Source organism: Rhinoraja longicauda, chromosome 11 (assembly GCF_053455715.1).
Source record: "Rhinoraja longicauda isolate Sanriku21f chromosome 11, sRhiLon1.1, whole genome shotgun sequence".
NCBI classification, from domain to species: domain Eukaryota; kingdom Metazoa; phylum Chordata; class Chondrichthyes; order Rajiformes; family Arhynchobatidae; genus Rhinoraja; species Rhinoraja longicauda.
In genome coordinates, this window is record NC_135963.1 from 55,155,391 (window position 1) to 55,176,957 (window position 21,567).

General features: G+C 48.6%; 1 protein-coding gene across 2 annotated transcripts in view; it reads left to right on the forward strand.

Annotated features, from left to right (window-relative positions):
• LOC144598153 (regulator of G-protein signaling 4-like) overlaps positions 1-21,567 on the forward strand; it is a 32,293-nt gene that overhangs the window by 5,335 nt on the left and 5,391 nt on the right. Inside the window, exons 2-5 of one of the 2 annotated variants that reach the window (XM_078408049.1) lie at positions 6,039-6,132; positions 10,508-10,714; positions 13,933-14,040; positions 17,213-17,274. In XM_078408049.1, coding sequence (XP_078264175.1) covers positions 10,671-10,714; positions 13,933-14,040; positions 17,213-17,274 — 214 coding nt within the window. In that variant the 5' untranslated portion in view covers positions 6,039-6,132; positions 10,508-10,670. The remainder of the gene's footprint in view (positions 1-6,038; positions 6,133-10,507; positions 10,715-13,932; positions 14,041-17,212; positions 17,275-21,567) is intronic. The other variant, XM_078408050.1, reaches the window with a different exon arrangement.

Below are 21,567 nucleotides of genomic sequence, written 5' to 3' on the forward strand. Positions count from 1 at the left end.
CCTCCACCCCCCTTCCCTCCCCCCCTTCCCCTCCCCTCCCCCTTCCCCACCCCCTTCCCTTCCCCCTTCCCCCTCCTACTCCATCCCCCTCAACCCCCCTTTATCCCCCCTCCCTCCCCCTCCTCCTCCCTCCCCCCTCCCCCTCCCCTCCTCCCCCTCCCCCTCCATCCTTCCCTCCCTTCCCCATCCCCCCTCCCTCCCTCCCTAAGAGATAGATTTATGAACTTATGAATGAATGAATGAATGAATGAATGAATAAGTTTATTGGCCAAGTATGTGCACATACAAGGAATGTGCCGTGGTGCTCCGCTCGCAAATGACAACACAAACATACAGTTAAAATGTGAATAACTTAAAAAATATAACACCAATTTCAATGAAACTTCTACCATTAGAACCAAAGGGACGACGGTGAGTGAGGTGGGCCTAGAATTGTCGCACTATCGTGTACCTTTTTGACTGTAGTTCAGGAACAAACAAACAAACAAACAAACAAATGAGAGTTTTAGTACATAGATAACGAAGATAGACACAAAATGCTGGAGTAACTCAGTGGGTCAGGCAGCATCTCTGGAGAAAAGGAACAGGCTTCAGGTTCAGACTCTTCTCAACCTGAAACGTCACCTATTCCTTCTCTCCAGAGATGCTGCCTGTCCCGCTGAGTTACTCCAGCATGTTGTGTCTATCTGCGGTGGAAACCGGCATCTGCAGTTCCTTCCTACACACCAAGGGCATAACATTTAGTGCAAGATAAAGTCCAGTGAAGTCCGATTAAAGATAGAAATGTCAGATCTGACAGGAGATTAAGATGATCATGGTTCGAGTAAGAAATGTTGCTGGAAAAAAAAAGGAAGGTAGACACAAAATGCTGGAGAACCTAGGGTCTCGACCCGAAACGTCACCCATTCCGTCTCTCCCGAGATGCTGCCTGACCCGCTGAGTTACTCCAGCATTTTGTGTCTAAGAAATGTTGCTGTTGACGTAGAGGTTAAAAAGAGTGGAGCGATTGTGATGAATGATTGCAAATCCACTTCTGGGACCAGCACGCAGAGAATAGCCTGGCTTAGGCACCATCTTGCTCGTAGATTCAACAGTTCAGACACAAGCCATTTACAGTAGCTCATCTGGTTGATGTCAGCATTTGAAACTTTGCAAGAACCTTCTCCTGCCTAGCTGTCAGACTGAAGAAGGGTCTCGACCCGAAACGTCACCCATTCATTCTCCCCTGAGATGCTGCCCGACCTGCTGAGTTACTCCAGCATTTTGTGATACCTTCGAGTGGAAAGGGTTGGTGATCTGCAAAGATTGAGGAGGGGCGGGGTGGGGGTGGGGATCTCCTGTGGCGTTCTATACTGTGGCGTTCTGTGATCCGACAAATCGGGATGTGGAGGAAACCGGAGCGCCCGGAGGAAACCCACACAGTCACAGGGAGAAGGTTCAAACTCCACACACAGACAGACAGCACCCGAGGTCAGGATTGAACCCCGATCTCTGGGTTCGCCGTGAGGCAGCGTCTCTACCCGCTGCGCCACTGTGACGCCTCTTTGAGGAGGACAAGGCACGCCACGCGCTTCCAACTCCAATGGCGAGAGCCAGTGGCCCCAGTATCAGGAAGACTGACGAGGCCTCCGCTCAAAGTTATTGACATTTTAAAGTTAAAAAATTAACGTTTCCATTTCCCTTGGCCGTCCGCCGCGTTCGACGTAACAATGGACCCGCCTGAGTGACGGGAGTGGCGGCCAATGAGGGGGGGGGGGGGGGCTGTATCCCTAAATTAAAACTAAACTAAAACAGGGGATTATAGGATCTTCATGGCAGTTTCTTCCCAGCTGTTATCGGACAACTGACCAATCCTTCCACAACCAGAGAGCAGTGCTGAACTACTCGGGTACTCTCTTTGATCGGATTTTGCTGGATTTGCCTTGCACTAAACGTTATTCTCTTATCATGAATCCGTACACTGTGAATGGCTCGATAGTAATCATGCATGGTCTTTCCACTGGCTGGCGAGCACACAAAATCCTTTCATTGTACCTTGGTACACATGACTATAAACTAAAAATAAGCCAGCCGCAAGAAATTGCCCCTCCTGATGAATCTGAACAGTCCCTTTAACCAGCACTGGTGTTAGCCTCCTTCCTGTTGCCATTGAAGTGTTCGGAAACGCAAGGTTACGGGGACACTGTTAGCTGGAGCGTTGAACTCCAAGGGAACATGTTGGAGCTGTATCAGCCTTGCACACTTGGTCGTCATCGTGGTCAGCCTGCCCTGCGGCGTTCGGGAGGACGTGACCCGCTCCAGTGCTGACGCCATCTCCAATAGGTTCTCCCACGATGTTCACCCCACCCCGCCCCACTCGGCCACTCTGCCGTTACCAGACTCCTCTTTTGGACTCACGGATAGGGGGGGTAGCGGAGGGATTCGGAACACTTGCAAGCAGAGGAGGTTCATTTCACTTGACTTCCAGTTGCTGCTGCTTCAATAAGGCAGCCAGCATGAGGGGGGAGGGGGGGGGGAGGGGGATGGGAGGGAGGGCAAGGGAGGGGGGAGGTGAGGAGGGAGGGGGAGGTGAGGAGGGAGGGGGAGGTGAGGAGGGAGGGGGAGGGAGGGATGGAGGGAGAGGGGAGGGGGAGGGGGGGAGGGGGGAGGGGGGGAGGTGAGGAGGGAGGGGGGAGGGGGAGGGAGGAGGGGGAGGTGAGGAGGGAGGGGAGGGGGGGAGGTGAGGAGGGAGGGAGGGGGGGAGGGAGGGGGAGGGAGGGAGGGAGGGAGGGAGGGAGGGAGGGAGGGAGGGAGGGAGGGAGGGAGGGAGGGAGGGAGGGAGGGAGGGAGGGAGGGAGGGAGGGAGGGGAGGGAGGGAGGGAGGGAGGGAGGGAGGGAGGGAGGGAGGGAGGGAGGGAGGGAGGGAGGGAGGGAGGGAGGGAGGGAGGGGAGGGAGGGGAGAGGGGAGGGGAGGGGGGAGGGGGGGAGGGGGGGAGGGGGGGAGGGGGGGAGGGGGGGAGGAGAGGGTGCTGCACCAACGCAGGAGAGGTTTGGGCCCAACGGGTCCACTTGGTCTAGTATGATAATAAAACTCTCTTGACTCATCGTGTTGGACATGGACATTGTGGGCCAAAGGGGTGTTCCGGCGCTGCACATACGGTTCAATGTCCAATGAGTAAATGTAGCACCAGCATCTTGCCGTCTAATCGCAGATGGGTAACGACAGCAACGTTGAGGGTTTGCCTGGCACTTTGCCAATACAAATCTTAATAAGATCATGAGAAATGGGAGCATAATTAGGCCATTCGGCCCATCGAGTCTGCTCTGCCATTCGGTCATTGCTGATCTCTTTTTCCTTCTCAACCCCATTCTCCTGCCTTCTCCCGTAACTTTGACACCTTTGCTAATCAAGAACCTGTCAATCCCTGCTTTAAAAAATACCCAATGAATTGTCCTCCACAGCCGTCTGTGGCAATGAATTCCACAGATTCATCACCCTCTGACGAAAGAAATCCCTCCTTATCTCCGTTCTTCTGGTCCTGGACTCTCTCCACTGGGAGCATCCACTCCACATCCACTCAAACTAGGCCTTTCATTATTTGGAAGGTTTCAATGAGGTCCCCCCCTCTCATCCTTCGCTGGGTGTTGCTTCTAAGGCATATTCCGCACCATCTGGCTGGACTACTGCAGACTCATTCCTTGTGTATGTAGCGTACTGGAGAGTTAACATATCAACTCGACGTCATTAAATTCCTCTGAAATAAAATCTCACTGAATGCACATTCCCCGCTACCTGTGGTAAGCATAATGATATCAAGATGCCAATTAGCTGGAAACAGTACAAAGATGATTTACGAGGATTATAAGAAAATAACTGCAGATGCTGGTACAAATCGATTTATTCACAAAATGCTGGAAGTAACTCAGCAGGTCAGGCAGCATCTCGGGAGAGAAGGATTTACGAGGATGTTGCCAGGACTCAAGGGTGTGAGCTGGAGGGAGAGGTTGGGCGGGCTAGGACTTTATTCCTTGGAGCGCAAGAGACAGAGGAGTGGTCTTATAGAGAAGATCTTATATACTGATTGAGAATGATCAGCCATGATCACATTGAACGGTGGTGCTGGCTCGAAGGGCCGAATGGCCTCCTCCTGCACCTATTGTCTATTGTCTATTGTCTAAGTATAAGACCATGTTGGGTAAAGATAGAGTGAATGTTTGGGGATTCAAGAACCTGAAGGTTTAAGGTGAGACAGGAAAGATTTATCATATCATATCATATCATATATATACAGCCGGAAACAGGCCTTTTCGGCCCACCAAGTCCGTGCCGCCCAGTGATCCCCGTACATTAACACTATCCTACACCCACTAGGGACAATTTTTTTTTTTTTTACATTTACCCAGCCAATTAACCTACATACCTGTACGTCTTTGGAGTGTGGGAGGAAACCGAAGATCTCGGAGAAAACCCACGCAGGTCACGGGGAGAACGTACAAACTCCTTACAGTGCAGCACCCGTAGTCAGGATCGAACCTGAGTCTCCGGCGCTGCATTCGCTGTAAAGCAGCAACTCTACCGCTGCGCTACCGTGCCGCCCATAGGAACCTGAGGTATGGTTTTTCACAGGGAGGGTGGCGGGTGTATGGAATGAGCTGCCAGAGGAGGTAGTTGCGGCAGGTACAATAACAACATTTAAAGAAATCATTAATATATATTGTAAATAACTGGGGTTCCAGCACCGAGCCTTGCGGCACCCCGCTAGTCACTGCCTGCCATTCTGAAAAGGACCCGTTTATTCCTACTCTTTGCTTCCTGTCTGCCAACCAGTTCTCTATCCATGTCAATACCCTACCCCCACTACCATGTGCTCTAATTTTGGCTGGCTCTCCGTTATCCAGTCTGAAGAAGGGTCTCGACCCGAAACGTCACCCATTCCTTCTCTCCCGAGATGCTGCCTGACCTGCTGAGTTACTCCAGCATTTTGTGAATAAACCGTTATCAAGATTCAAGATTCAAGATAGCTTTATTTGTCATCCAATATTGGACGAAATTCAGTCACCCACAGTCCAACAATAAAAGCATTAAATAGGCATTAAAATTACACAACCCCAAAAACACACAAAAAAAGAAACATCCATCAAAGAAACATCCATCACAGTGAGTCTCCTCCAGTCCTCTCCTCACTGTGATGGAAGGCCACAATGTCTTTCCCTTCTCCTGCCGTCTTCTCCCGCGGTCAGGTTGTTGTGGTTGCAGGCCGCGCCGGACGGTCCGCAGCGGCCTGAGCCTAAGGCGAGTCGCAGCCGCTCCCGCAGCCTCTGAAGACGCCCGGCTCCGCCGATGATAAATCCGATCCGGGGCGGGCGAACACGCTGCCGCTGTTGCTGCACGTCGGGGCGGTCGTGGCTCCCGACATTGAAGCCCCCGCCCAGCAGAGAAAAATCCCGCGGCATATTTTAGGCCGCGCCGGACGGTGAAATGTCCGCGACCCAAGCCCCGCGATCCGGGGCGGGCGAACACGCTGCCGCTGCCGGAGCTCCCGATGTCGGCATCCACGCAGCCCGAGCCTAAGGCGAGTCGCAGCCGCTCCCGCAGCCTCCGAAGACGGCCGGCTCCGCTGATGGTAAGTTCGGTCCGCGGGCTCAGCGAACCAGAGCCCCGGAGGCCGACAGCTCCAGGAGTTGGGCCGATGGTAGGCCGCAGCAGGAACGGAGACAACACCCAGAAAACAAAGGTCGGGTCTCCGTTCGGAAGGGACACATATTTACAATTTTACAGTTCCCCCCCCCTCCCCCCCCCCACATACACACACAGTACACAAACACAAAAACACCACATCACAACTACAATTAAGACAAAAAAAACAACAAAAACACAAAGACAAATGGACCGCAGGTAAGCCGCAGCTGCTAGGGCAGCGCCGCCATTTTGGATCCATTCTACTTGTCACATCCTGAAAAAATTCCAAAAGATTAGTCAAACGTGATTTCCCCTTCATAAATCCATGCTGACTTTGACCGATCTTAATTGGCCTCTGTAAATTGTCCCTACTGTGCAGGGAGTGGATGAGAACGTGGGATAACATGGAACTCGTTGTGAACGTGTGATGGATTGTCAGACACACCTCCAGCTGTACAGCTAACCAGTTCCAGGTACCACTAATGTCTTCTAACGTGGGGCCGGCAGCAAAGACACTCTTAGAAATAGAAATTCCACAATCTCATTGATCTTTTTAAATGATTCTTACTGCTTCCTTCACACGCCGCCTGTTATACATGCATACGCAGGACAGATTAACAGTTGTTTTTATTCCTGTTGCTTATTTAAAGCTCTGATTCACCCACTACACTTTCTTCACAATTTCACTCTCTCGCCTTGATGGTTTTTTGAGATCGTTTATAAAATTTAAAAAGCCGAGTGCAATTTATCTGAATTTCCTATTTACTGGGTTTCGTAACACTTTTTTTTACTCAGTCACCTTTTCAACTCACAGTTTATTCTTACACTCTTAGATATTCTTTCCTTTCCCTATGGTGCAGTGGAAGACTCACTGCCTTACAGCACCAGGGATCCAGCTTCCATCCTGATTACGGGTGCTGTCTGCACGGAGTTTGTACATTCTCCCTCTGGCCACGTGGGTTTTCTCCGGGTGCTCCGGTTTCCTCCCTCACTCCAAAGATGTATAAGTTTGAAGGGCAAATGGCTTCACTAAAAAATTGTAAATTGTCCCTAGTGCATGGGGATTGCTGGTCGGTGCGGGACAGGTGGGCCAAAAGGTCTGTTTCCGCTTTGTATCTCCAAATGAAGCTAATCTCAATTAATTTTATAATGATGCCAACTTAAACTAATCTTCTTTGCCCGCACGTGATCGATGAACCTCCAATTCCCAGCATATCCATGTACCAATCTCAAAGCCTCCAAAACACCACTAACGAATCTACCTCCACCACCACTCCCGGCCGTGTGTTCCAGGAACCCACCACCTTCTGCGTCTATAAACACTCCTCTTAACTTCACCCCCCTGACTTCCAGTCTTTGATATTTCCACCTTGGGGAATACGCTCTGTCTACCCCTATCGATGCCTCTCATAATTTTAGATACTTCTATCAGGCTTCTCCTCAACCTCCGATGCTGCGGAGAAAACAATCCAAGCTTGTCCATCAGTCTGAAATCCAAAACACGGCCTGTCCATGTTCTCCAGAGATGCTGCCTGACCTGCTGAGTTACTCCAGCACTCTGTGAAACGTCACCTATCCATGTTCTCCAGAGATGCTGCCTGACCCACTGAGTTACTCCAGCACTCTGTGAAACGTCACCTATCCATGATCTCCAGAGATGCTGCCCGACCCGCTGAGTTACTCCAGCACTCTGTGAAACGTCACCTATCCATGTTCTCCAGAGATGCTGCCTGACCCGCTGAGTTACTCCAGCACTCTGTGAAACGTCACCTATCCATGTTCTCCAGAGATGCTGCCTGACCCGCTGAGTTACTCCAGCACTTTGTGTCCTTCCAGGTTTGTCCAAACTCTCCTGATAGCTAATACCCACTAATCCAGGCAGCGTTCCGGTAACCTCTACTGCACGCTCTCCAAAACCTCCACACCCCTCCTGTAAAGGGGTGACCAAAACTGCACGCAAGGACTATCAAAATCCCCCCGGACAACCAGGCTCAACTTTTAGTTTTGTTTATTGTCACATAATACAATTATTATTGTTACATAATACATAATAACACATAATACATAATACATAACGGGGTACAGTGAAAAGCTTTTGTTGCGTGCTATCCAGTCAGAGGAAAGACAATGCATGATTACAATCAAGCCGTCCACAGTGTACAGATACAGGGTAAAGGGGATAACATTAACAAGATAGTCCAGTAAAGTCTGATTAAAGATACTCTGAGGGTCTCCAATGAGGTAGATGGGAGGTCAGGACTGCTCTCTAGTTGGTGATAGGATGGTTCAGTTGCTTGATAACAGCTGGGAAGAAACTGTCCCCGAATCTGGAGGTGTGCGTTTTCCAAACTACCTCCTCCAGCAGCTCTTTCGATATACCCACCGCCCTTTGTATAAAAACATTGCCCCTCAGGTTCCTATTAAATCTTTCTCCTATCAACTTAAACCTATGTCCTCTAGATCCCCCTTATCTGGGTAAAAGATTCTGTGCATCTTCCTGATTTAATCCAAGCTCGAAGGGCCGAATGGCCTCCTCCTGCACCTATTGTCTATTGTCTATTGTCTATAGGTCACAGGGAGAACATACAAACTCTGTACAAACAAGCACCCGTGGTCAGGATTGAACCCGGGTCTCGGACTCTATCGCTGCGCCACAGTGTCGCCTTGTTCTGCTGATCATTCATACGTACCAGTGCCTAACTCTTTCGCTCTCTTTTTTCACCTAACAGATCGTTAATGTTTCATTAATCCGCCAGTCAACACAATCCACACAATCTTAATCTGATGCTCGAGTCCCTGTCTTGCCAAACCACTGGCCATCCTTGATTAGTTTTCATTTACAGTTCTGCTAAATTTAGCTTAGTTTAGGTTAGAAACAGGCCCTTCGGCCCACTGAGTCTGTGCCGAGACCTGCGATCCCCGCACATTTACACACGATCCTACACACACTAGGGACTATTTACATTGACGCCAAACCAATTAGCCTACAAACCACGTCTTTGGAGTGTGGGAGGAAACCCATGTATGGGGAGAACGTACAAACTCCGTGCAGACAGCACCCGTAGTCAGGATTGAACCCGGGTCTCTGGTGATCTAAGGCAGCAACTCTACCACTGTGCCATGCCCATGCCTGAGGTTTAGAGGGATATGTGCCAAACGTGGGAAAATGGGACTAGCTAAGACGGGCATCTTGGTTGGCATGGACCTGTTTCCCTGCTGTGTGACTCTGTGACTCTATGTTGATTAACCAGTGTTTTGCTCAAGGTTCCAGCATCTGCAGATCCTTGTGTCTGACCGATTGCCTTTCTTAATGTCTTACTTGCCCCGGGTGTCAACCAGTCTGAAGAATGGTTCTGGCCCAAAATGTCACCTATCTATTCCCTCCACAGATGCTGCCTGACCTGCAAAATCCACAGTAGTATTTCATGCATATATTCCCAGTTTAGTTTATTATCACGTGTACAGTGTAAAGCTTTTTGTTGCGTGCGAAAAAAGCCAGCGGAAAGACAATACCTGATTACAATTGAGCCATGGGCAGTATACGGATACACGAGAAGGGAATAACGTTTAGTGCAAGGTAAAGCCAGTAAAATCTGATTAAAAATAGTCCGAGGGTCCCCGATGAGGTAGATAGTAGTTCAGGACCACTCTCTGGTTGTGGTAGGATGATTCAGTTGCCTGATAACAGCCGGGAAGAAACTGCCCCTGAATTTCTTCTTATCCAAATTGAGGGAAAATAACCCCTAAAATGTGTGTTGTCTCATTCTATCCCATTGCCTTGATAAAGCCTTGTGTTGCAAATGATCTGGAAACCACTGACTCCTGACTAGGGCGGACAGTAGAGCAGCGGTAGAGCTGCCACCACACAGCGCCAGAGACCCGGGTTCAATCCTGACTGCATGGAGTTTGCACGTTCTCCCAGTGACTGCGTGGGTATTCTCCGGGTGCTCCGGTTTCCTCCCACACTCCAAAGACATGTGGGTTTTGTAGACTAATTGGCTTCTGTAAATTGTCCCTAGTGTGTGGGATAGAACTAGTGCTTGGGGTCGATGTGGGCCGAAGGGAACTATTTCCATGCTGTATCTCGAAACAAAAAAACTCTCAAGGAGTTTAAAAAAAAATCTTCCACAAATGAGGCCAATAATGCATGTCTTGGTGCCTAGGAGTCAGGTTAAAAGAGATCACTTAAAGGAAACGATCCCTGAAAGGAATTACATGGTGAAATATCTGAAGGAACTGCAGATGCTGGTTTCAACCGAAGAAAGACACAACATGCTGGAGTAACTCAGCGGGACAGGCAGCATCTCTGGAGGGAAGGAATGGGTGGCGTTTCAGGTCGAGACCCTTCTTCAGACTAGGGACTTCTTCATAGTCTGAAGAAGAAGGGTCTCGATCCAAAAAGTCACCCATTCCTTCTCTCCAGAGATACTGCCTGACCCGCTGAGTTACTCCAGCATGTTGTGTCCACGCTTGATGAAATAGTCAGGAATGAGGTACAGCTAATAGCTGAGGTACAGCAGGCCTCAGGGGTAATCGGGAATGGGCAGGAGAATGGGGTTGAGGGGGAAAGATAAATCAGCCATGATTAAATGGCAGAGTAGGCTCAATGGGCTGAATGGCCTCGTTCTCCCCCTATATCATGAACAATAGTAATTTCCTTCGTATTTCTCTCTTGTTTGAATTTCAAAGTCAGGATATGTGTGATTCAGTGTGTGGGGGTGGGGGGGAGAATCCAGGAATTAGCCACAAAGATATTGGGTCACTGTGCAGAGTTGTAATTTCTGGTAAGAATAAAATAGATCGTGGCTGCTGAAGTCATTGTGCTTGTCCGACTGTTGACTTTGGCAGATGGTTGTCATCACTACCGACTTGCTGCGGGAGATGTTATTGGCCAGTGGCGTGGACTCTCTTCCTTGAGCACAACATATAAAAGCCTGGTGTCTCTGTAAAGACCAGATCAGAAACCTCAAACCGAACTGATAGCAGTCAAGAGAGGCAGATCACTGCCAACATGTGCAAAGGACTAGCTGCATTGCCTGCTACCTGCCTCAGAAGGTATGTCTTTAAATATATCGGAGTTCACATTTCCTCATGCTTGTCTCTCCAGGAAGGTTAGCTTCACATATTGTTCAACCCTGTGTGTTTTGCGGGCATGCATGTCTTTTTTTTAAACGGTGATCAGATTTAAATGAAGAAAAATAGCAAACCTCTACGGCATTTTAATATGTGTTATTAATGGGTGATTTGCCTAGTTTTAGTCTGCGTAAGGTAGGCATTGAGACTGACTCTCATCAGCAACTCTGAGGGATAATTGGTACACAGCTTCCTTCAGTTCTCTGTAAGAATATGAATCAAGGGAAGGGAATTTCAAAGTGATGAGCCTTTCTCTTTGATGTAATGACATTTGCTACAGCTGCATGCTTCAAAAGATCCATCATCGTACCAGTGCCAAAGAATACCTCTCCAGCTTGTTTGAATGACTACCTGCCGGTGGCCCTCACCTCGGTTGTCATGAAATGCTTCGAGAGGCTGATCAAGAACCACATCTGTGCCCTCCTCCCTTGCAATATGGACCCGCTGCAGTTCGCATACCGTCCGAACAGATCCACGGATGATGCGGTCTCCCAGGTTCTGCATACCGCTCTCTCTCATCTTGACAGCCAGAAGGGGGGCTATGTGAGGATGCTGTTCATTGATTTTAGTTCAGCTTTCAAAACAATATTCCCCACCAGACTGGCTGAGAAGCTGCCGGAACTGGGGCTTAACATTCCCCTGTGTGCCTGGGTCCTGGACTTTCTCACTGCCAGGCCCCAAGTGGTCAGGATGGGGGAACACACATCTAGCCCCCTCACCCTGAACACAGGATCCCCCAGGGTTGCGTCCTTAGCCCCCTACTGTACTCCCTGTACACACATGACTGTGTGGCCAGGTTCAGCTCCAACTCCATCATCAAGTTTGCTGATGACACTGTGGTGGCGGGCCGGATCTCCAACAACGAGGAGAAGGCCTACCGGGAGTAGGTGGCTGATCTGGCACTCTGGTGTCAGGACAACAGCCTCCTCTTGAATGTCAAAAAAACGAAGGAGCTGATTGTAGACTTTAGAAGGGCTCAACATCCGAGGACGTACACGCCACTGGAGATAAATGGGTCTACTGTGGATAGGGTGAGCAGCTTTAAATACCTGGGAGTCCACATCACAGAGCATCTGACGTGGACAACACACATTGCCGCACTGGTGAGTAAGGCAAGGCAGCGCCTTTACCACCTCAGACAGTTGAGGAAATTCAGAGTCTCTCTGAGGATCCTTCAGTGCTTCTACTCTGGGGCTGTAGAAAGCATCTTGTCCGGAAACATCACAGTCTGGTTTGGGAACAGCTCTGCCCAGGACAGGAAGGCCCTGCGGAGAGTAGTGCGTTCACCATGGGAACTACACTCGCCCCCCTGCAGGACCTATACATCAGGAAGTGCAGATCCAGAGCCAGCAACATTATGGGGGACCCCAACCACCCCAGCAACGGACTGTTCCAGCTGCTACGGTCAGGCAAACGCCTCCGCTGTCACGCTGTGAAAACAGAGAGGATGAGACGGTGTTTCTTCCCACAATCCATCAGGACTGTTAACTCCCATATCACCAGGGACTAATTTATTGTATTAATTTATTTTTTGTGTTGTGTCTTTCTAAAAAAAAAAATCTATTCTGTTTTGTAGTTTTAGCACAATCAGCAGGCATTGCCACTTTCATTTCACTGCACATCTTGTATGTGTATGTGACAAATAAACTTGACTTGACTGTAAATGCTTTAGTTTGTGTTCAATAACAGCGATCTAACTGCACTTTCCCACAATGGCAAGCCTAATTTCTTAAATGACAGTTCCTCAAAGGAACTGAGGAAATTCAATTATGTGAATAATTAGTTTAATATTGGCCTGCTTGTTATTCTTGTCCCTTGTCTCTTGCCAACGACAACAATTCAATGGCAAATCTGGTTCTCCCCTTAGCAGTTTATTTGCTCCAATAATTAGAGCTGTTTCCATCTCGTATAGTAACTCATCAACATCGATGCGACATTCTCTTTGAGATTCAGCTGAGGACTTATTTTAGTGCTCAGTGTTCAAAAAGAAACTGCAAATTATATACCATATCGCATTGTCTACTATCATGGGAAAGGGCACCTGTTTAAATAAAAGGCAATAAAATAAAATGTTTCTATGAATGTCAAGTCAAGTCAAGTCAATTTTATTTGTATAGCACATTTATAAACAACCCACGTTGACCAAAGTGCTGTACATCAGTTCAGGTACTAGGAAACGAACATACAATGGCACACAAACATAACAGCACATACATAAACAGTTCACAGCGCCCCCTCAGAGGGCCTCAAACGCTAGGGAGTAGAAATAGGTTTTGAGCCTGGACTTAAAGGAGTCGATGGAGAGGGCAGTTCTGATGGGGAGAGGGATGCTGTTCCACATTCTAGGAGCTGCAACCGCAAAAGCGCGGTCACCCCTGAGCTTAAGCCTAGACCGCGGGATAGTCAGTAGCTCCAAGTCGGCCGACCTGAGGGACCTGGAGATAGAGTGGTGGGTTAGAAGATTTTTGATATGGGGGGGGGGGGGGAAGCCCGTTTAGGGCTTTGTATGTGAATAGGAGGAGCTTGAAGTTGATTCTGTACAGTACTGTACTGGGAGCCAGCGGAGAGAGGCCAGAATCGGGGTGATGTGGTCCCTTTTACGGGTACCCGTCAGGAGTCTCGCTGCGGCGTTTTGGACCAATTGCAGGCGGGACAGGGATGATTGGCTGATCCCAGTGTACAGGGAGTTGCAGTAGTCCAGGCGGGAGGATGCACTCTGTGTGTTGCTGTTGATATGTGCACCTATGCAAGGTGCAAATGACATGGGAGGCACACCAGTAGAGTTGCTACCTCACAGCGCCAGAGACCCAGGTTCAATCCTGACTGTGGGCTGTCTATATGGAGTTTGCACGTTCTCCCTGTGACCATGTTCCGGTTTCCTCCCACGTTTCAAAGACGTGCAGGTTTATCGGTTTAATTGCCTTCTGTAAATTGCCCTGTGTGTAGGATAGAGCTAGTGTATGGGGAGACTGCTGATCGGCGCAGGCTCGGTGGGCCGAACGACCTGCTTCCGCTCTGAATCTCTAAATTGGTCCGATTCATCGCATCCTTAAGTAACACTTCAATGCAGTGAGGTTTCTGAGTCATTGAAACTGCCATTCATTTCTTTTCTTAATCATGCTGATATTGATTCCTCACAGCGCCAAGGATATAAAACATCGCCTTGGCTTCCTGTTGCCAAAGGCAGAGGCTCGGACTGATCACAGCTCTGTGTCTGTCAAGAAGGATAAGACAGGCACAGCTCACAGGTAATTATCCCCATTAACCCATTTTGAACAAATGCAATGTCCAGCTTTGCACATTCACCTTCCCAGGAGTTTTCCAGTTTTATTTAGTTTCGAGATACAGCGCGGAAACAGGCCCTTCGGCCCACTGTAGTCCCTGCCCGCCTGCGATCCCCGCACATTAGCACTATCCTACACACACCGGGGCCAATTTTACTTTTATACCAAGCCAATGAACCTACAAACCTGTATGTCTGTGGTGTGTGGGAGGAAAGCGAAGCTCTTGAAGAAAACCCACACAGGTCACGGGGGAAACATACAAACTCCGTACTGACAGCGCCCGTAGTCAGGATCGAACCCAGGGTCTTGGCGCAGTAAGGCAGCAACTCTACCGCTGCGCCACCGTGCTGATCTAGTTGTGATGAGAAGGATATTAGTCCATTAGTTCATTTTAGGGTGAGGGAAAAAAGATTTAATAGGACACGGTTTTTTGAGCTTAAGTGCTAATAGAGTCAGAGTCATGCAGCGTAGAAGCAGGCCCTTCGGCCCAACTTACCCATGCTGACCAAACTGCCCCATCTACACTAGTCCCACGCCGACGTTTGGCCCACATGCCCCCCCCCCCCTGCGTGTTCCCCTCAGTGTTCTTATTAAATCTTTCCCCCCTCACCTTAAACCATGTCTGGCTGAAAGATGTCCTTAGCATTAATCTGGGTACTCTTTGATCTTCTTTGACCAACCCTCACGTCTACCTGCATCTCACCTTCATGGGGAAACCATGGACCTGGTGATGCACAATACCAAAGGTTGTCATGCAAAGGCCAAGTGAAGTGATTCTACTCATGTAGATCACGTAATGGCGGCACGGTGGCGCAGCGGTAAAGTTGCTGCCTTACAGCGTCAGAGACCCGGGTTGTATCCTGACTACAGGTGCTGTCTGTACGGAGATTGTAAATTCTCCCCGTGACCATGTGGGTTTTCTCCTGGTGCTCCGGTTTCCTCCCACACTCCAAAGACGTGCAGGTTTGTAGGTTAATTGGCTTCGGTAAAAAAATGTCAATTGCTCCTAGTTTGCAGGATAGTGCAAGTGTACGGGTTGATCGCTGGTCGGCGTGGACCTGGTGGACTGAAGGGCCTGTTTCCGAGCTGTATCTCTAAAGTCTAAATCACAAGCAACTAAAAGAAATGAAATAAAGGAGATACTCAAGAAGGGGCATAGTGGGTGTAAGGGTGGGTTGGAGCACAGATTTTACTCAGATTAGCGCCATTACTTTGAAAAATAGTACACTGCTAATGGTGTTCCTATTGATTGTCAATAGACAATAGACAATAGACAATAAGTGCAGGAGTAGGCCATTCGGCCCTTCGAGCCAGCACCGCCATTCAATGTGATCATGGCTGATCATTCTCAATCAGTACCCCGTTCCTGCCTTCTCCCCATACCCCCTGACTCCACTATCCTTAAGAGCTCTATCTAGCTCTTTCTTGAATGCATTCAGAGAATTGGCCTCCACTTGCCTTCTGAGGCAGAGAATTCCACAGATTGACTGAAAAAGTTTTTCCTCATCTCAGTTCTAAATGGCCTACCCCTTATTCTTAAACTGTGGCCCCTGGTTCTGGACTCCCCCAACATTGGGAACATGTTTCCTGCCTCTAGCGTGTCCAACCCCTTAATAATCTTATATGTTTCGATAAGATTGTCAATGGGATGCCTGTTCAGTATGAGACTAATGAGACTAATGACGAAGTTGCTGTTTGGGGTGACGTCACTGTCTGTATTGTGGACATAAAGTACCTCATTTCACCTCATACAAGCACATTGTAAAGAACGTAGAATATAGAATATAGAACATAGAAGATAGAACAGCACAGCGCAGGAACAGGCCCTTCAACCACCATGGCTGTGCCCAACATGATGCCGATTTAACCCCATCTCCTTTGCCTGCACGTGCTCCATATCGCTCCATTCCCTGCACATCTAAAAGCCTCTTAAGCACCACCCTCGTATCCGCCTCCACCACCACCCCTGGAAGTGCGTTCCTGGCGCCCACCGACCTCTGTGGAAAAAAATGTGCTCTGCACATTTCCTTTAAACTTTGCCCCTCTCACCATAAAGCTGTGCCCTCTGGTCTTTGACATTTCCTGGGGAAAAGGTTCTGACTGTCTACCCTATCTACGCCTCTCACAATTTTATACAGGTCTATCAAGTACCTGAGCATCCTCCAACACACCTTTGATTTGGATCAGTTGTCTACCTGCCTCGACATGTTGGTGGGTTTTAGCTGTCGATCCCCATATTTGAGTGGATAAGATGAGGGCAGTTTAAAGGCTGCATTTTAATGGATTGAAGACTTCTCACTTCTTCTCGTTATCTTTAAAGATGTGGAAGAAGGCTATTTTGGCCCAGCAAGTATCTGCCACCTCACAGAGTAATCCCAATATGATTCTAGATTTTTAGATTTAGACTTACAGCGCAGAAACAGGCCCTTCGGCCCACCGGGTCCGCGCCACCCAGCGATCCCCGCACACTAACACTATCCTACACCCACTAGGGACAATTTTTACATTTGCCCAGCCAATTAACCTACAAACCTGTACGTCTTTAGAGTGTGGGAGGAAACCGAAGATCTCGGAGAAAACCCATGCAGGTCATGGGGAGAACGTACAAACTCCGTACAGTACAGCACCCATAGTCAGGATCGAACCTGAGTCTCTGGCGCTGCATTCACTGTAAGGCAGCAACTCTACCGCTGTGCCACCGTGCCGCAAACTCTCCTTGTAACCTATCCTCCCATCAATTAACCCCACATTCTACCACTCCTCCACACACTAGGGGCAGGTTTGTTCATTAGTCTGATAACAGCAGGGAAAGAAGCTGTTCTTGAGTTTTTTTTAACATTCCCAAGTATATCATGATGCTGAAGAATTTACATTTTGCTTACAATACCTCATCATCTGCAGTAATCCACTCTAGTAATCCTTTGTGATCTTCCAGGATTTTGTTGCAGCACCTTCGCAATGTTTAAGAAACATTTAGACAGGATAGGACAGGTTTAGAGGGATATGGGCCAAACGCAGACAGGTGGGACTCGTGTAGATGGGGCATGTTGGTCGGTGTGGGCAGGTTGGGCCGAAGGGCCTGTTACCATGCTATGATTCTCTGTCTCTAATGACCCCTTTCTGTGTCTTCACCTAGGCTCAGCTGGGAGGAGGTCAAAAAATGGAATGAATCTTTGCAAAAGCTAATAACTCATAAACGTAAGTGACTTTAAAAATATACCTTTTGTCAAAGCTGACCGGATCGCATAACATATGGTATTCATTGTATGAATTCGTAATCTGGTAAAATATTCTGTTTTGCGCACAGGAATTGCTTGCATTACCTCAATGATTACCTCGAAAGTGCAGAACCTGAAAGATTTGGGTTGATAAGTGCAAATGAAACCCGCTGGGTTTTGTCCTACTCTGGGCACATTGTAAGGTGACTTGGACCGACATTCACACACACGAAAGCTCATCACAACACCAGGCGGCTACTTTAATCCTTAATCCAGCCCCGCTGGTCAACAATGTCTGATCTGCCCCAAGCCTCACCTCCTCCTTGCCTATTCCCCTCAACCCTCAATTCCCCAATCTTAGAAAAATATATGTGCCTCCTCTTCAAATAATTCCACAGCCGAACTGGTAGAGAGTTCCAGAGGTGTGGAGACAGATGTGGAGGTGTGGGGCTACACAGTGGCGCAGCGGCAGAATCGCTGCCTCACGGCACCAGAGACCCAGGTTCGATCCTGACTACGGGCGCTGTGTGCGTGGAGTTTGTACGTTCCCCCCGTGACTGCGTGGGTTTTCTCCGGGTGCTCCAGTTTCTTCCCACACTCCAAGGGCGTGCTGGATTGCAGGTTAGGTTAGGTGGCATCTGTGAATTGTTGCTAGAGTGTAGGATAGTTTTGGTCAACACGGATGAGTTGGGCCGAAGGGCCTGTTTCTGTCCTGTACAACTCTATGACTCTAGCTGAGGCAGGTACAATAATGCGGCACGGTGGCGCAGCAGTAGAGTTGCTGCCTTACAGCGAATGCAGCGCCGGAGACTCAGGTTCGATCCTGACTACGGGCGCCGTCTGTACGGAGTTTGTACGTTCTCCCCGTGACCTGCGTGGGTTTTCTCCGAGATCTTCGGTTTCCTCCCACACTCCAAAGACGTACAGATATGTAGGTAAATTGACTGGGTAAATGTAAAAAATTGTCCCTAGTGTGTGTAGGATAATGTTAATGTGCGGGGATCGCTGGGCGGCACGGACCCGGTGGGCCGAAGGGCCTGTTTCCGTGCTGTATCTCTAAATCTAAAAAATCTAAATAAGAACATTTTAAAGACACCTGGACAGGGACATGGATAGGAAGGATTTAGAGGGAAATGGGCCAAATGCGGGCAAATGGGACTAGTTTTGGTCGGAATGGATGAGGTGGGCTGAAGGGCCTGTTTCTGCGATGTATATGACCTCCAAAGCAACAATACAGTATTAAACTTCTCAAATTTATTAGCGATGGATGAAAACAAAATGGTGCCATCGCCAACATTCAATTTCATTATGAATGGGAGAGACTTTTTTGGCTTTATTTCTCAAAACTAAAAATAGAAACAGATGTCACTGATTTTCTCGGAGTTCGCAGACTGGCCCCCATGCTAATGATAAATTGCAGCTGTGACACTGAGTGAGGAGAAGCCAATGGCTCTCGTCCCTCGGGGGCTACAAGGGATGAGACACGGTGCTTAATTTGGCCGCTCGTTCACTCAGGTCACTGCGGACTCCCGGTGGCAGTGGGAGACCTTCCCATGCTCCCGCCTGCATCTACGTGTGGACAGTCAGCACAGCCGACCCAGAGGCAGGGTGCTTGTTTGCGTTGGCAGCTGTGCAACCCATTGCGAGCAGCAAAGTTTGACGTGGTATTGCATCTGGATCAGTGGCCTCACGGGCTTCCTCTGTCACTCACAACTTTGATTCCCAGCGATTTAGTTTAGTTTCAAGATTCAGCATGGAAACAGGCCCTTTGGCCCACCAAGTCCACGCTGACCATTGATCAACCATTCACACCAGTTCAATGTTATCCCTCTGGTTTCGTCCAAAATGGCACCACTCCATGTTGTCCAGAGATGCTGCCGGACCTGCTGAGTTGCTCTAGTACTCTTTAGTTTTAGTTTAGAGATACAGCGCGGAAACAGCCCCTTCGGCCCACCAAGTCCGCACCGACCAGAGTTCCCCGCATATTAACACTATCCTACTCACACGAGGGACAATTTACACTTACTGTACACCAAGCTAATTAACCTACAAACCTGTATGCCTTTGGAGTGTATTCGGGGTCCATTTTAGTTTAGTTTTGTTTAGTTTACTTTAGTTTAGTCTAGTTTAGTCTAGTCTAGTCTAGTTTAGTCTAGTCTAGTCTAGTCTAGTCTAGTCTAGTCTAGTCTAGTCTAGTCTAGTTTAGTCTAGTCTAGTCTAGTCTAGTCTAGTTTAGTTTAGTTTAGTTTAGTTTAGTTTAGTCTAGTTTAGTCTAGTCTAGTCTAGTCTAGTCTAGTCTAGTTTAGTCTAGTTTAGTTTAGTTTAGTTTAGTCTAGTTTAGTCTAGTCTAGTTTAGTCTAGTCTAGTCTAGTCTAGTCTAGTCTAGTCCAGTCTAGTCTAGTCTAGTCTAGTCTAGTTTAGTCTAGTTTAGTCTAGTCTAGTCTAGTCTAGTTTAGTTTAGTTTAGTTTAGTTTAGTCTAGTTTAGTCTAGTCTAGTCTAGTCTAGTTTAGTTTAGTCTAGTCTAGTCTAGTCTAGTTTAGTTTAGTTTAGTTTAGTCTAGTTTAGTCTAGTCTAGTCTAGTCTAGTCTAGTCTAGTCTAGTCTAGTTTAGTTTAGTTTAGTTTAGTTTTGTTCCCTTTCATTTCGTTCCATTTCATTTAGAAAGATGCAGCATGGCAAAAAGGCCCATTGGCTCACCAAGTCCATGCCGGTTCACATCAGTTCTGTGTTCAGCCACTCCCTACACACTAGTTTGGTTTAGTTTAGTTTCGCTCATTGTCACATGTACCAAGGGACAGTGACAAAGCTTTTTGTCGCGTGCTATCCAGTGACAATTTTACAGAGGACCATTGAACTACTACTAACCCTGATGTCTTTGGGATGTGGGAGGAAACCGGAGCACCCGGAGGAAACACGCGGTCACAGGGAGAACGTACAAACTACACGCAGACAGCACCCGAGGACAGGATCGAACCTGGGTCTCTGGTGCTGTGGGGCAGTGGCTCTACCCGCTGTGCCACCGTGCCGCCCTTTGTGGCTTTGTGTGAAACAAAGGCAAAGGGTCTCCTCCCTCAATCAACCCCTGGAACAGACGGGATGCAGTGTTTCATTTGACCGGTCGTATCTGTAAATGTACAGATTTGTAAATATAGAGATTTATACAGAAGCGTAGTCACTTGCTATCAATTCCTTCTTGATAGACATTTTATTCATGTTTAGCTTGGGTGGAGCTTGATTGGGTGGAGCTGGCTTGGGTGGAGCTGGCTCGGGTGGAGCTGGCTCGGGTGGGGCTGGCTCGGGTGGGGCTGGCTCGGGTGGGGCTGGCTCGGGTGGGGCTGGCTCGGGTGGGGCTGGCTCGGGTGAGGCTGGCTCGGGTGGGGCTGGCTTGGGTGGAGCTGAACGACAGTTACTGATGCACTTTCCCATTAAATCCCCGCCACTCATTTCTAGACCCTGCTGGGTCAATCAAAGCATCTGCATTGGACGTAGATGTGAATGAAACGTCACATTGTAGAGGCCTGCTCTCTTTGGGAGCTGCGCTACAATTTATTATTCCTTCACTCCTTTTCTACTTTTTCATTTGGTTTGGAGACACTGGTTTAGAGATACGAAAAGGTTCCGAAACATTCTGAGCCGGCACTGGTGCTGGCTCTGATTTGTACCGAACCCTGGTTCCCTCTCATAAGTTCACGTCATAAGCAATAGGAGCAGAATTAGGCCATTCGGCCCATCAAGTCTACTCCGCCATTCAATCACGGCTGATCTCTCTTCCCCTCTCAACCCCATCTTCCTGCCTTCTCCCCGTTACCCCTGACACCCGCACTAATCCCCTGACATCAAAAATAATGGGTCCGAAGAAGGGTCTTGACCCGAAATGTCACCTATTCCTTTTCTCTGGAGATGCTGCCTGTCCCGCTGAGTTACTCCAGCATTTTGTGTCTATCTTCGGTGTAAACCATTATCTGCAGTTCCTTCCTGCACAGGTCTAGACGGATACGGGGCAAATTCGGGCCAGGTGGGCCCAGTGTAGATGGGGCATGTTGGTGGGCGTGGGCAAGTTGGGCTGAAGGGGCTGTTTCTACACTGTATGACTCCATGACTCTACAAGGTGCAGGCCGAGGCATCGGTTTGCTTACACCTACATCTTAGAACGGAGATGAGGAAAAACTTTTTCAGTCAGAGAGTTGTGAATCTGTGGAATTCTCTGCCTCAGAAGGCAGTGGAGGCCAATTCTCTGAATGCATTCAAGAGAGAGCTAGATAGTGCTCTTAAG